General features: G+C 40.0%; 1 protein-coding gene across 2 annotated transcripts in view; it reads right to left on the bottom strand.

The window, feature by feature from the left end:
- Positions 1-12,362, bottom strand: part of LOC309508890 (myosin-7-like) — a 44,052-nt gene extending 31,690 nt beyond the window's left edge. The window contains exons 1-38 of one of the 2 annotated variants that reach the window (XM_082183413.1): positions 12,334-12,362; positions 12,227-12,259; positions 11,799-12,008; positions 11,576-11,719; positions 11,347-11,503; positions 11,238-11,265; positions 11,028-11,136; positions 10,588-10,680; positions 10,425-10,488; positions 10,233-10,331; positions 10,046-10,149; positions 9,493-9,631; positions 9,278-9,396; positions 8,979-9,128; positions 8,709-8,879; positions 7,198-7,507; positions 7,049-7,128; positions 6,764-6,969; positions 5,810-5,933; positions 5,591-5,727; positions 5,249-5,504; positions 4,918-5,160; positions 4,660-4,836; positions 4,422-4,567; positions 3,876-3,966; positions 3,410-3,799; positions 3,195-3,321; positions 2,989-3,107; positions 2,684-2,880; positions 2,345-2,528; positions 2,060-2,225; positions 1,857-1,981; positions 1,359-1,667; positions 1,084-1,287; positions 691-987; positions 484-588; positions 254-349; positions 20-157 (exon numbers count right to left, since the gene is read on the bottom strand). In XM_082183413.1, coding sequence (XP_082039539.1) covers positions 20-157; positions 254-349; positions 484-588; positions 691-987; positions 1,084-1,287; positions 1,359-1,667; positions 1,857-1,981; positions 2,060-2,225; positions 2,345-2,528; positions 2,684-2,880; positions 2,989-3,107; positions 3,195-3,321; positions 3,410-3,799; positions 3,876-3,966; positions 4,422-4,567; positions 4,660-4,836; positions 4,918-5,160; positions 5,249-5,504; positions 5,591-5,727; positions 5,810-5,933; positions 6,764-6,969; positions 7,049-7,128; positions 7,198-7,507; positions 8,709-8,879; positions 8,979-9,128; positions 9,278-9,396; positions 9,493-9,631; positions 10,046-10,149; positions 10,233-10,331; positions 10,425-10,488; positions 10,588-10,680; positions 11,028-11,136; positions 11,238-11,265; positions 11,347-11,503; positions 11,576-11,719; positions 11,799-11,996 — 5,802 coding nt within the window. In that variant the 5' untranslated portion in view covers positions 11,997-12,008; positions 12,227-12,259; positions 12,334-12,362. The remainder of the gene's footprint in view (positions 1-19; positions 158-253; positions 350-483; positions 589-690; positions 988-1,083; positions 1,288-1,358; positions 1,668-1,856; positions 1,982-2,059; positions 2,226-2,344; positions 2,529-2,683; positions 2,881-2,988; positions 3,108-3,194; positions 3,322-3,409; positions 3,800-3,875; positions 3,967-4,421; positions 4,568-4,659; positions 4,837-4,917; positions 5,161-5,248; positions 5,505-5,590; positions 5,728-5,809; positions 5,934-6,763; positions 6,970-7,048; positions 7,129-7,197; positions 7,508-8,708; positions 8,880-8,978; positions 9,129-9,277; positions 9,397-9,492; positions 9,632-10,045; positions 10,150-10,232; positions 10,332-10,424; positions 10,489-10,587; positions 10,681-11,027; positions 11,137-11,237; positions 11,266-11,346; positions 11,504-11,575; positions 11,720-11,798; positions 12,009-12,226; positions 12,260-12,333) is intronic. The other variant, XM_082183414.1, reaches the window with a different exon arrangement.
- Positions 12,363-15,382: the final 3,020 nt, after the last annotated feature.

Here is a 15,382-nt window from a genome sequence, read left to right as displayed (position 1 = left end):
TTTAAGTGCCTACTCTTACTTTATTGGATCCTGTATCACGAGTCTTGGCTCTCAGCTTGTTGACCTGAGATTCAGCAATATCAGCCCTCTCCTCTGCCTCATCCAGCTCATGCTGTATCTTACGGAACTTGCCTAGATTGGAATTGGATTGTTCTTCCTAAACATTACACACAACAGCATTTGTGAAAATCAAAAGATGCAATTACTACAAAAGTCGTATAATATGATGGCACCAGTGGGGGAAAATACTCACCGCAACCTCAGCAGATCTCTTGTAGGATTTGACCTTCAGCTGGAGTTTGTCCACAAGATCCTGCAGGCGAGCCAGATTCTTTCGGTCTTCCTCAGTCTATGCACAGCAAAAAATATTAGTATATGTAAGATACACTTAAATACTGTAAGACAGCACTTTATGTATTTTCAACAAATAACATGATCAAATCAACCAGGGACAAAATTGTTAGTAGGCAACATTTTTCCTACCTGGTAGGTGAGCTCCTTGATGCGTCTCTCATATTTACGAATCCCCTTGACTGAATCACTGGCCTTTTTCTGTTCCATCTCCACCTCACTTTCCAGCTCTCTCACCTAACAGTTGTGTAACAATTTTAGTATAAAAAATGTAAAGTTAAAAGAAGGCATTTAGCAGAAAACACTGTGTATTTGTTCCTAAAAACATCAGCAACTTACCCTGACTTCCAGTTTCTGGACCTGCTTCTTGCCTCCCTTCATGGCGATCTGCTCAGCCTCATCCAGACGGTGCTGCAGGTCCTTGATGGTCTGCTCCATGTTCTTCTTCATGCGCTCCAGATGAGCACTGGTGTCCTGCTCCTTCTTCAGCTCCTCTGCCATCATGGCAGCATCAGTGATGGCCTTCTTGGCTTTTTCCTCAGCATTCCTGCACTCCTGCACTGCCTCCTCAACCTCAGTCTGAAGCTGAGTATTATCTCCCTCCAGCTTCTTCTTCTGATTCAGCAGGCTGGTGTTCTGAACATAGAAAATGTTGACATTCATATAGTCTTTTGATTATATTGCGTACTAAGAGGCTTCATTTTGCATAGTATTAGTACAGATGTGTCATACCTGAGAATGCAGGAGCTGAACTCTCTCACTGACATCCAGCAGTTCCTGCTCAGCCAGTTTCCTTACTCTCTCAGTTTGTTCCAGCATGGATCTCAGCTCATCCAGTTCAGCCTGCAGCAGATTGTTGCGTCTCTCCACAATGGCGAAGTTCTCTTTGAGATCATCATTACCACGAAGAGCATCATCTAGTTGCAGTTGGGCATCCTATAAAGTACAAATTACAAATAAAAAGACTGAAGAACTATGTTGAATCTTGATTTGAAGATTCGTCATACTTTGATATGTCCATGAAGACCCTTGAGTTGCTTCTGGGCTTCTGATGCCTGTCTGTTAGCCTGGCTGAGCTGAATCTCCATCTCATTGAGGTCTCCCTCCATCTTCTTCTTCAGCCTGAGAGCTTCATTCCTGCTGCGAGACTCTGATTCCAGTGAGCTTTGCAGGGTATCCACCACTCTCTGCTGGTTCCTCTTGGCCTGCTCCATCTCTTCATCTTTCTCTGTCAGCTTACGTTCAATATCAGCTTTGACCTGATTGAACTCCAGCTGAGCTCTAAGTATCTTGCCTTCCTCATGTTCAAGGGAACCCTATAAAGAGTAAAATGGGTGTTTGTTATAATTGAAATTTAAAGTTTTTGTTTAGCCCTGTGTTGTGGGGTGGGAAGTGACCTCCCTTAAAATAATCTGGAATGATCAATTGCTTTAAACAACAGCTTGATTTAAATCAAAGAGTTGTCAAATGAATAAGAACTTTGGGGGAAATGGTTGTTCTTTTACCTCAGCCTCCTCAAGAGCAGTTTGTGTCTCTTGTTTCTCCTGCTCCAGTTGTTTTCGTAGTTTCTCCAGCTCATGAATATTCTTCCCACTCTCACCAAGTTGCTCAGTGAGGTCAGAAATTTCCTCTGCAATAGAAATAACATGTGAGCTCACAAATACACGCAATTAAAGTAATGGTTTGGAGTTGTGAAAACCACTCTTACCTTGGAGATTCTTGTTCTCCCTCTTCATGCTCTCCAGGTGGTCCAATGACTCCTCATATGAGTTTTTCAATTTAAAGAGTTCAGTGCTCAGAGATCTAGCTTCTTTTTGGGCACTTTCCAGTTCAGTTTGGGTCTCCTCATACTTCTGCTTCCACTCAGCCAGGACCTGGTTAAATTTAACAAGGCCAAATGGTCAATGAGAACAGTGCAGTTTGCTGGTATTTCGTTTTGTAAATAAATGGAAAATTTTTCCAGCTAATGACAAAATTTACTTTCTCTCCTTACTTTATCAAAGTTTCTTTGCTTCTTGTCCAGAGCAGCAGCAGCAGCATTGGATCTCTCCACATCCACCATGAGATCTTCAATCTCATTCTGCAGCCTGTGCTTGGTCTTCTCCAAAGAGGAGCATTTAGCATTAACAGCTTCCACAGCTTCTTCTGCATCTTGCAGACGCTGAGTCAGTTTCTTCCTGTAATAATCAAAATACAAAATATAGTACACATCAGAAGCATCATTCATTAAACTGTATTTAAATGTGTTTTACAGGCCACAAACTATAGCAGAACATTTAGAAAAGTGTCTAATTACTAAAGACAAAACTTTTAAATGTTGTTTGTTTCTTACTTTGCTTCCTCCAGCTCCTCAGTCCTCTGGATGGCATCAGTTTCATACTTGGTTCTCCACTGAGCCACTTCAGAGTTTGCCTTGGACATACCACGCTGTAGCTCAGCCTTGGCTTCTTGCTCCTCCTCATATTGCTCCCTCAGCAGATCAGCATCATGACGAGCAGACTGAACTGCATGGGCCAGGGCATTCTTAGCCTAAAGACAAACAAAAACAAACAAATATTTGCGGCCAGTTGTTTATTACAATAGTGAATTTTTATGTCTTTAGCAAACATTTTAGACATTGAAGGGGATTTTGAAAACCTTGATTTCTTCTTCGAGCTGTCTCTTGAGGTCTTCAATTTGCTGAGTGTTGGATTGTTTGCCTCTGGTTAACTGAGTCACCAGGGAGTCTTTTTCCTCAAACTGTCTAGCAAGTTCACCTAAAATATAATATAAAAAAATATTGACTTTTTTCCAATTATCATTATTGTACAGTTTGGTAACGTAACAATATTTAGTGCTCTTACCATTTTCAGTTTGCAGCTTGGCTTTTTGCATGGTGAAATCATTTATTGTACGCTGACCTTCCTCAGCCTTGGTTCTGTACTCACTCATCTGGTCTTCCAGAGTTCTGCACATTTTCTCCAGGTTTGTCTTGAGGATAAATTATATCGTAGTTGATTGCTTTCTTTGTTTGACAGCACATACATTATAGACTCTCACCATCATTTCTCTCGCTCACCTTTGCCTTTGCAAGCTGCTCCATGTTGGAGACCACATCGTCCAGTTCCAGTCTGAGTTCACTCTTCTCTTTCTCCAGCTTCTGCTTCACTCTCTGGAGGTTGTCAATCTGCTCTCCCAGATCAGCCACACTGTCTGCATGTTTCTTCCTCAGTGTAGCAGCAATGGACTCATGTTGCAGAGTGGCCTCTTCAAGGTCTCTGCGCAGTTTCTGGAACTCAGCTTCACGTTTCTTGTTCATCTCAATCTGGGCAGCAGTGGCTCCACCAGCCTCCTCCAACCTCTCACTGATGTCCTCCAGTTCTCTGGACAGATCAGCTCTCTGTTTCTCAACTTTAGCACGAGCAGCTCTCTCAGCCTCCAGCTCTTCCTCAAGCTCTTCAATCCGGGCCTGGTAATGTGCATAAATTCAAAATTAAGATTAAAATTCCTAACTAATCTATCTTATTAAGACATATAAAGTTTACCTGCAACTCTTTCAGTTTTTTCTGGAGTTGGGACTCCAAAGCTTGTCCATCTTCAATCTTGCTATTGAGCTGGCTTATTTCAAAGTCCTTTCTGCCAAGTAAACAGGATGACACATGAATGATTACATGCATAATCAAATTAAAATATCAGGTAACACTTTACAATAGGATTCCATTAGTTAATGTTAGATAATGAATTGAACAACATTAACTAACAATGAACAATACATTTGTTACATCATTTATTAAACTTTGTTAACAATAATTATTATAATAATTATTAATAAAAAATAAACTTGTCATTGTTGGTTTGTTATTAGCTCAGGCCCATTTAATAGAATAAACAGTAATAACAATATTACATTTTATTTTAATAATGTTACGACATGTTTAAATTTACATTAACTAAGATTAAGAAATGCTTAGAATTTTTTTTTCATTATTAGTTTGTTAAATTGTTTAGTTAACTAAAGTCAAATGGAACCTTATTGTAAAGTGTTACCAAATATCTTTTAATATTAAAATTTTATTTTTAAAATGTACTACTTTTTTAGCCGCTCTTCCGCCTGCTGCTTATCATTTTCCAAATCCATCACATTCTCTTGAGTCAACTTCAAGTCACCCTCAAGCTTTCTTTTAGCTCTCTCAAGATCCATGCGAATTTTCTTTTCTTGTTCCAGAGAACCTTCAAGCTAAATTTCATCCAAAGAATATAAAAATAATTATGCAATTATTTAAAAAAGCTTCTGATTTTAATTCTAGTGTTATTTTTTATGACTCTTACATCATCCACTTGTTGCTCCAGTTTGGTTTTTGCTTTGGTGAGTGTGTTGACTTTGTCTTCCTCACTCTGGAGGTCATCCAGCGTTTGCTGATGGGCCTCCTGAAGAGCTTTCTTTTCCTTGGTCAGCTTAGCGATGATCTCATCCAAAGCTGCCATCTCTTCTGTCAGGTTTTTAACCTGTAGAAATGTGTCATTGTATCAAGGGACTCTTAACACACAATTCTAACATCACTAACAGGTTCAGTGTTGAAAACAAACCTTGTTTTCAGTGGCATGTTTCTCTTTCTCCACTTTGGCCAGAGTGAGCTCAAGATCATCAATGTCCTTCTTGAGTTCAGAACATTCATCCTCCAGCTTTCGTTTCTTTGCAGTCAGCTCAGCATTCATTTCATCTTCATCCTCCAGTCTCTCAGTTATTTCTTTGACTTTGGCCTCAAGCTGGATCTTGCTCTTGATCAGACCCTCACATCTCTCCTCAGCATCTGCAAGATTATCTTGCTCCTATCAACAAAAATTTTTAAAACTTATTTTGTTTTCTGACTTGTTTGGAATGTGAAAAGTCCAGAGTTGTAGTCCCATGTGAACTTACAGACTGTGATAAAAGCTGCAGGTCATTCTTTTCTTGGAGAAGAGAAACCATCTTTTCCTCAAGCTCCTTTCTGCGGGCTTCCGATTTGGCATAAGCCTCCTTCAACTTGGTGAATTCCTCCTTCATGTTGGCCATTTCTTTCTCGGACTCTGCACTTTTCAGCAGAGGCTTGATCTTGAAGTAGAGCTTCATCCAGGGCCAATTCTTGACACCCATGAAAGCACGTACATTCCACTGGATCACCAACAGAGCATCTCTGTAGATATTAAATAAGATTGTTCAGTCTTGCATTATAAATGTAACTTGGAGAATATGTTAAAGATTGAAAAGCTAAAATCTAACCTTCTTTCCACAATTTTCTGGAACTCATCTCTTGATAGAAAACCACGAGCCATGGACTGAATTCCAGTTATAATAAGTGCAAGACGGTCATCTCGCATCTCTTCAAGACCACCCAGAAGACCAGCCTTAAAAAAGACCTGAATAATGAAGAATTTTAGGTCAAAAAGGATGACAGTGGAAAAGTGGCTTTGGAAAAAGTTAATGTTAATATAAAAATACCTTAGTATGTCCTAACTTGTACTGTTCGTGATCGATGTCCAGAGAGCCCAGAAGTTTTTCTGCACCCTTCTTGTTATCAATGAACTGTCCCTCAGGGATAGCAGCAGGATTTAGGATACGGTATCTACACAAAAAACAACACACATTAACTAATGTATTTATTTTTAGCAAATACTTAATTGTGCAAACAGAGTGTTGAAACTTGCAATAACTTGTATGCAATAAAATGTATACATAATGTTATTTTGTAAGGCATTAAAGCCATTTTGTTTCATACCAGCTTCCAGAAGAGATCAGATGTGTTCCAACAGTTGTCACATTCAAATCCGGACTCAAAACACATCTGTTTAGCTCTGCATTTACTGAATGAGCACTGTGCCACTGTACGTCCGACTGATTGCATTTTATGTTATCTATGTATCATCTTTTTATTCTTATAATTCTTTTTTATAACTGTAAACTTTTAATTATCCTTGTTTTTATTTTTGGTTAAGATTTGTATTTTTGGTTAGGGCTGTCTGGTTTGAAGTGTTGAGAAAATTGGGAAGAGAGACAGTGAGTTTACGCACGCACTCAGACGTGAGTGTGGGACACCAGGTTCTTGGATGCAGGCTGGTGTATTACCGAAAGCAGACGGTTGGTGATAACTCCACTCCATTAAGGGGTCGGAGGTACAAGCCATCAGAGGCAGAACGTGTTAGAATACTCCACCCTATTGATGGGTAGGAGGGTCACTAGGAAGCAGGGAGTTGCTATTAGTGTGTCTCGCGAACCGAAGATCTCTGACTCTTCCATTTAGACAGGGGAGCCCCAAATTTAGTGATTCAGGCATGATATTTTCTGATTAAAAGAGAGATCCTTTTCTATGTAAAGCACTTTGAATTACCATTGTATATGAAATGTCCTATATAAATAAACTTGCCTTGCCTTGTCTTTCCTTGCCTTCATACTAACCGTTGTTTGAAATCTCCATACAGGATCCTGTTGGGGAATCCCTTTCTGCAGATCCTGATGCCCTCCAGCACACCGTTACAGCGCAGCTGGTGCATGACCAGAGGATTCTCCATCGCCCCAGGAGTCTTGCTCTCATTGGGGATGAGGCAGCGAACAAAGTGAGGGTGAGTTGACCTCAAGTTGGTCATCAGCTTGTTCAAGTTCTCCTGTTGGTAGATCACAGAGGATTTAGATTAATATGCAATAAAACCTTGTGAGACAATATAGTGTTATAATATTCCTTACCCTATGAAGGGCTGACACCGTCTGGAAGGAAGAACCCTTCTTTTTGCTACCTTTGGCAGCCTTTCCTCCAGAATCCGCAGCTGTGAAATATATTTTTTATTATTTAACAGTAAAAATAGTGCTTATACTGTATGTCAGTGTGTGCTTACCTGAGTCATCAGTAGCGAAATTAGCAAACAGAACAGGCAACAACTTAAGAGTTGACTTCTGGAAAAACCCTACAACCGTCTCATTGAGAGGGTCCTTGTTCTTCACCAGCCAGTTTGAAATGTTGTAGTCCACAGTGCCAGCATAGTGAACGAGGCCAAAATGGGCCTCTGGTCTACCTTTGATTATCCTAGGCTTCTGGAAGTTTGGATTTTTCCCCATATGGTTGTCATAAAGCTTAGCTTTAAAAGTTGCATCACTGGCTTTGGGGAACATGCACTCCTCTTCAAGGATGGACATGATACCCATGGGCTACAATGACAGAGTTAACAAGAGTTAAGACTTAAAAATATGATTTTTACCCTCACAGGGCTCGACATTAATCCTTTTCATGTGCTTGTCCTTTGGACAAGTAAATCTGTCATTCACTTGACGGAGTAAAAAAGTTGCTTGTCCGGAATTTTTGTGCGTGTGTGTGTGTCTCTCTGTGTGTGTGTGTGTGTGTGTGTGTGTGTGCTGTAAATATAATTTACTCTGAAGAAATATTCTCATCTGTGTTCAATAAGCTCTGATATATTTAAATCTGCATATTGTCATATCAGCACCTTTAAAGAGCATTTCCCCCCCCAATCTAAACGTATGCTTCATCTTTCGTTTTAAATTTTTTAATTTGATCAATAAATTAAATTAGATTAGCCTAATTAGATAATATAGGGCTGTTATTACCCTAGGTAGGGCTGATCAAATTAAATCATTTACACTGAAAATGTACAACTGCATTAAATAATTTTATGAGATTGTTTTTAAATATTTTTGAATATACAAATTAAACGTTGGAAAGAATGATACTTTTAAACATGGCAGGCAGGCGACTGTCTTAATGAGCGAGACATTCATTCAAATGATTCATTCAAACAACTGATTCATTCAAGAATGAGACAGATGTTTATGAATGGGTCATTGAATCTTTGACTAAGCCAATTCGTTCAAAACGCTGAATCATTCAGTAATGAAACACGGTTAAGTGTTGCTGTGAGATGCGTTACGGTTTTGCTGTGATCTTTGTTTGGAACTATTTTCGCGGCTGAAACAGAACAAAAACAGTCAATATTGACTGTTTATTGAACTGTTGTATGAAAGCAATGTCACATTTTCAGTCGTGATGGTATTCAGGAAAACGGCACTCGTCGTGTGAGGTTGCTAAACTGTATCATATGTTAAAAATATTAAAACACATTTTGAATTTTGGCACTGGCAGGATGTTGGTTGCTAAACTGTACAATAAATAAATAAATAACAATAAATATAATACAATCAGAATCATTCTCTCATTTTAGTGATTCCCTAGTTATTTTTTTGTCATTGACGTTTAATCAGGCTACTTGTCCGGTCGGGGAAGTAAAATTCTCTTTTACTTGTCCCTTCAAAAAATCCACTTGTTCCGGACAAGCGGACAAGCGTTAATGTCGAGCCCTGCCCTCACAGTATAATTATCAACATAGTATTCACCCACCTTCTCAATAAGCTCAATACATGCTGCCAAGTCCATGCCGAAGTCAATAAACACCCAGTCAATGCCTTCCTTCTTGTATTCCTCTTGCTCCAGCACAAACATGTGGTGGTTGAAGAACTGCTGCAACTTCTCATTAGTGAAGTTGATGCACAGCTGCTCAAAGGTGTTGGACTGCAGGTGGAATATATTGTATAATCACAATGGTCAAACAGGTTGCACTTCTTGTTGAATTTGTTCTTGAATAAAATAAATCAGTTGATTTCAGCTTACATCAAAGATCTCAAATCCAGCAATGTCCAGCACACCAATGAAGTACTGGCGAGGCTGTTTGGTGGCCAGGGATTGGTTGATTCTCACAACCATCCAGAGGAACATCTTCTCGTACACTGACTTTGCCAGAGCACCAATAGAGTAGTACACCTAATAAAGAAATTATTGAATTTTGCAGAATTTGACACATTGCAAACTAGAAAGCGATTTTTCAGATACATTAAATATTTTGTATGTATGTCTTCGAAAGTGAACCTATGATGCTGAAAACTCCTTAGAATATTATTTTCATTCATTACCTGCTGGACACTCTGTCCCTTGGTGACCCACTCATTTCCTACTTTGACTCTTGGGTGGCACAAACCCTTGATCAAGTCAGCTGAATTTAGGCCCATCAGATATGATATTTTGTCAGCATCTACATGTTAAATTAGAATACAGAGCTATGAGTCTATATACAACATGTCTTAGACTTTTTTTCCTTTATGAAGCTGAGATTCCAAGTTATACTGACCCTCAGTCCCATCAGCCTCAGCCTGTTCCTCTCTTTGCTTCTGTTTGAACTTCATGTTGCCGTAGTGCATGACGGAACCAGTCAGCTTGTAGATGCTGTTCTGCTCTTCTTGGGTGAAGCCCAAAACATCGAACGCTTCCTACAGCAAATGTACAGAGCATGTAAAATTTTATGGCAAATGTTTCATATTCTTCTTTTTGGCAAGTACATTAGAAGTCTTAATTTTTAAAGAATAGACTGGCCAAGAGAATCAGTTATTCTCTTTCAGGTCATTCTATACCCGTATGACTTAATTTCTTCTGTGGAAGACAAAATGAAAAAGAAAGGTAATTTTCCTCACACAATCACATGGCTTCAGAAAAACAAGTTGTGTGGACCTTTTATGATGCTTTTTTATACTTATTGACAGCCCCTGATCATTATTTGCTTTTATTGTATGGAAACCAGTGAAGACATTATCAATTGGTGTTCCACAAGCAGAAACGCAGTCATACGGGTTGTTAAAAGTGTTGTTCTTGTATTGTGAACAGCCTATGTTTTAACAAACACCCACATCAGTGGCTACCAGCTCGTCACCGTCATCAATAGATGCCACTGTTGTTTCTCCTTGGGAGATGAAAGCGTAGTCATAGGGGTTGTTGGTGATGAGCAGCATCTCTAAGGAGAAATGGGAACATAGATCAGAAAAGACTCTTCTAATTAGAGATGGCAATGTTAATAGATATGATGGGTAATTTTACCCAACAGTTCTGGTCTTCTCTGGGACAGAATCTGATAGAAGATGTGGTAGTCTCTCTCAGCCTTGAGCTGAAAAGTTACACGAGACTTCTCCAGCAGATCTAAATTAATTGATAAATGAATAGATGAATATCAAAACAGTTGCACATTTCATCCATGTGTGATTTGTTGGAATGATGTTGGGAAGTACTTACAAGTCTCAATGTCAGCAGAAGCTAACTTTCCACTGTGGCCAAAATGGATACGGATAAATTTACCCTGTAAATAAACCAATATATGATATAATACATAACATGCTCATATAACATATCATGGAAACCAATATAGAATAATAACATCAATGTAAACCCCACTTACAAATCTGGAGGAGTTGTCATTTCTTATGGTTTTGGCGTTACCAAAAGCCTCGAGAGCAGGATTACACTGGATGATTTGATCCTCCAGAGTACCCTGAGAATCATATTTTATCAATAGGTGTGTAAAACGTTTGATGTACCTTCTTTTCAGTTAACAGCCATATATATTTTCAGACGTTATTTAGTCTTGTAATAATAATAACAATAATCCATAGAGAACCTAAGTCACTGTAGAAAACTAAATGGGAAAACAAAAATGTTTTTTGTTCATGTGTTAATGCATTGCAATATGGTAAGTAAGGGAGTATCAAATTATGACAGTTTGTGGCTTTAATATCTAATAAACGAAGACCATTAATTTAGTAATTATTTTTGTATGCTATATTAAATGGAAGGTGTGTTCATCCATCCATAATAACCCATTTTTTGGAAATTAAGCACCTTTTTCTCCATTGATGGATCCTTCTTGCCAGTTGATGCTGCTGCAATGCTTGCAAAGTACTGGATTACTTTTTTAGTGTTCACAGTCTTTCCAGCACCGGATTCTCCACTTAAAATAAAAACAGTTAATTAAATGGCTGATAAAATGCAGCATAGAAAATATTGGTAAAAGGAGGAGTACTTTGGTACATCATAAAATGTATTACATACGTGATGAGGACAGACTGGTTTTCTCTGTCTGTGAGAAAATAAAACATAAGAAACTTAGCATTTGAAACTGCATTAGAAATCAACAAAAAATTACAAGTCAGATCATCACCTGACAGCATGTACTGGTAGGCATTGTCTGAGATAGAAAAGATGTGTGGAGGGGCCTCATTTCGTTTCTTTCCTCTATAGGCATTGACGACGTCCTGGTTGTACACTGGCAAAAACTTGTAGGGATTCACAGTGACACAGAAGAGCCCAGAGTAGGTCTGTAAAATATTCACAGAAGGTTTAGATCTGCTCATGCAAGATAAAGAGAAGTGTTTTAAGACTCGACTCACGTAGATCATCCAGGCTGCGTAACGCTCTTTGAGGTTAAACAGCACAGCGGGCTCGTGCAGGAAGGTGAACATCACCATGTCCTCAATTTTATCGAACTTCGGTGGGTTCTGGGGGTGAACATCAATCTCCTTCACAGTTACTGTCTGTGGATAACAACATTTTTTTGACAGTCACTCTCTACTTCTGTCTACAATCTACAACAATGCAGAGATTAGATCTTACCTTCCCGAATTCAGTGTCAACAGTGACTTTGCCACCGTCTCTACTGGTGACGGAGGCCTTGACGTACTCAACCTCAGGGTCGGGCACAAAGCATTCTTTCTTCATGTCAAAGGGGCGAGTTTGGGCCTCCAGACGCTCCTTGTCTGACTTTCGTAAGAACGGGGCAGCTGCCCCGAACTCTGACATCACATCCACCATCTTTCAATCAGACTGAAAAATAGATGACAAAATTCTTAGAACTTGTAAAACTTGTTTACAATTAAATACAATTTAATTATTTATAAATATACAATATTTCTAATTATTTATTGGTCTTTCAACAGAAATGATTGCATTCAAAAAGAAAATATTGCATAAAACATACATATACTATAACATACAATATACTATATACACATTGTGTTGACCTTTATAAAAGCTTGCCTTACCAGATTAAATCCAAACCCAAGAAAGTCCAAGTCCTTTCAATAAAAAAGAAACATAATTAATGAGAAGTCCTCATGAACAATTTAATCTAAATTATGTGTGCTCTTACCTTTAGATGTCACAATGATGTGAGCTTGCAGTATTGTGCTGTAACTTATCTCTTTATATAGAGGCACAATGAGTGTGACGTTGACCATCTGTATATGGTCCGGCTCACTTGTGTGTGTAGCTCTTTTTGGGTGCCTGAAAAAATCTTTGTGTGAGTCACAGTAGTTTGGCATGTGGAAATGGTAATGCAACACGATCAGAAAGGATCTAAATCACAATGATGCTATTTTTGTCCTATATGTATATCTCCTTTTTGAAAGATATCAGATCTTTACTAAAGTTTTTTATACTGAAATGTACACTTCCACTTTCATATTTTATAGTTAGTTTCATAGGCCAAATTCACAACATGTCTGTTTTTTTTTTAATGTACGTTAAGCATTATAGAGTTAGAGACTCTTGTATGTATCTGAACCATAGTTGAACATTCACACAATCCTTTTTTAATAAAATTGCTTAATTGACAGTTCGATTCCAGCAATAATGCACTTATGATGCTTTTCTTAAACTGTGTCATTTTCTGTCCTTAAAGAGACTCAGGCATGCACTGGGAATTTCACAGGTTTATCTTTGTGCTCAAGGATCAAGACAAGGTAACAATGCTTCACGAACAAGACGGCTGTCATGGAACAATAAAATTGTCAGTAGACAGCTGTAATGGCAACAATGAATATCTGCACTTGCGACCTTTTGTTCTCGCCTAATGCAGAGATAGCTGCAACTCTTGCTTGTTCTTGTTTGTTCCTATGACCTTTCTTGACTTCCCAAAGCTATATCCATCATATGTGTTTTACAAGTTCATTAGCAGTAATTCAAAAAACAGCTTCATTCATCTTCATCCATGTTCAAACCCATTCTTTCTTCAAAAATATTTACAGAGTAAAATACAAAGATTTCCAAAACAAATGCATGAATAGGATTCTGTAAGATACAAAATCTAATTTGTATGTTTACAGAAGTTAATATATTCCGAATGCATTACAGCAGTGTTACTTTTTCTGTGCATCAGTTAACACGAAGATGCTTATAATTATTCCTTCTTAACAGATAGAACATGGCAAGCAGGTCAAACTAATCGTCTTAGCCCCAGATTTGTTTCTAAACAGCTCTACAGCGTTTATTTGTTGTTGAGCCGTGTGAGCCATCACTCAAGACCTTTTGTGAGGTTTCTGGCCTGCCATGACCTCTCGTCCCTCAGTTATTCTGCACCCTCTCAACAAGCACCTTACTTAGTCTTAGCACTTGGGCAATCTATTCTAGCCCCCTCATCCTTTACAGAGCCTCATTCGCGGCTGTCTTTTTACCCTTGTTTATTAAAACTCAGGAGGATGAATGTAAGAAATGGGGGCAACCTTATGTCTAATAAAGTTTGTAATTGGAGCTTCCTTTTGTCACTTGGTGCGCTAGAATGGTCTTGCATCTGTTGGGTTAAATAGGAATCCATTGTGTCTCTACTTCCTGTCTTCTTCTTCAGACCATGCAGCTAGTTTTGCTACTAAAAATTGGATTTAAAAGCTGGAGTAGGTGTAATTCTTAAGCATTAAGAAGAACAATGGCACACTGATTAAACACAACAGTGGCAAGGAAACATTTCTTGACAGAATGACTCAGCAGATATATATTTTTTTTTTATAGTTTCATTGAGATAAACAGTGTGGTTAAAAACAAGCTTATTATAGTTAACTATAACTAAAACAATAAACATTTTCATTACTTGAAATGAACATTAACTGAAATATAAGTAAAAAAAAAAAAATCTCTGTGATCTCTGGGCCAGGTGATGTCCACAAGTGTAGTCCAGGAATGGGCTCAGCCAGGTTGATGTGAGGGTGTCTGGGAACTCATTTTCTCAGCTCCCCCATATCCCAGGCTGGGCTCTTCGGCGGTTTTCAACAGTTTTCAACCGCCCAGAAGTAGATTGAGGCCCCTCTGCACTGACGGCCATCCGTCCGTGCGGTTTCCTTAGTCTGCTTCCCGCCGAGGCCGCCTCCCTGCGGCTGCTCCCCTCCTGCTCCGCCCCGGGTAAGAGGAGGTTGCAGGAGGGCGGCACCACCCTTCTCCGCCCCTTAGCCGGCTAAAACGCCAGGTTAAGCAGCACTCCTGAGACGGGCAGCTTGGAGTTAGGGCTCAGTTCTTATCAGGAGCTTGTAGCAGGGCCACTCCTTCCCCCGGCCCTCCGGAGAATGTTTTGTTTTTAAGAACTGATGCCCTTTCCTCCGAGCCCCCAGAGGTCCCGGATGACAGTGTGCGCCGCTCACAAGCCTTGCCACTCTCGTCCCCCTCTGTCGCCAGACCCCTTTCAGAGCAGGCCCCCTTGGAACGCTGGTCCTTCCCTGGCCTCCTCTGTCAGGATGCGCCAATGACCGTGCCCCCACACCAGGTCGCTACGGCACCCATGTCTGGGCCGGTCATTCCGCTTCGCTGCCCCACCGAAGGTACGTCTGTGGTTCCCATGACCCCGCTGGTTACATTTTTTGGAGCCTGGCTAGAGCTCCCAACCTGTCCTGCTGGGTCGAGAGAACCATCAGGCTCGGCTATGCGATTCAGTTCGCACAAGCGTGGAGTCCGTTACACTATGGTGGGTACTTTACACTATTGTTACACTATCGTAGGTTACACATACGCATGACAATGCCCCTGTCATGCATACGGAGGTCGCTACCTTACTGGCGAAAGGTGCGGTCGAGATTGTCCCTCCAGCCGAAATGAAGTCCGGGTTCTACAGCCCCTACTTCGAAGAAATTCGGTGGGTTACGGCCAATCCTGGACCTATGCGTCTTGAACCGATCCCTCCACAGGCTTCTGTTCAAGATGCTCACGGCCAAACGCATTCTCAAATGTGTGCGGCCACAGGATTGGTTTGCAGTGATCGACTTGAAGGACGGCTACTTTCATATCTCCTTTCTCCTTGACACAGAACGTTCCTACGGTTTGCTTTCGAGGGGCGGGCATATCAGTACGCGGTTCTCCCATTCGGTCTAGCCCTGTCTCCTCGTGTCTTCACGAAGGTCATTGAGGCAGCCCTTGTTCCGCTACGGCAACACGGGGTT

Source organism: Leuciscus leuciscus (genome assembly GCF_965113295.1).
Source record: "Leuciscus leuciscus genome assembly, chromosome: 11".
Lineage (NCBI taxonomy): Eukaryota > Metazoa > Chordata > Actinopteri > Cypriniformes > Leuciscidae > Leuciscus > Leuciscus leuciscus.
Note: the sequence above shows the minus strand (reverse complement) of the source record. Positions and strands in the feature narration are given on the sequence as shown.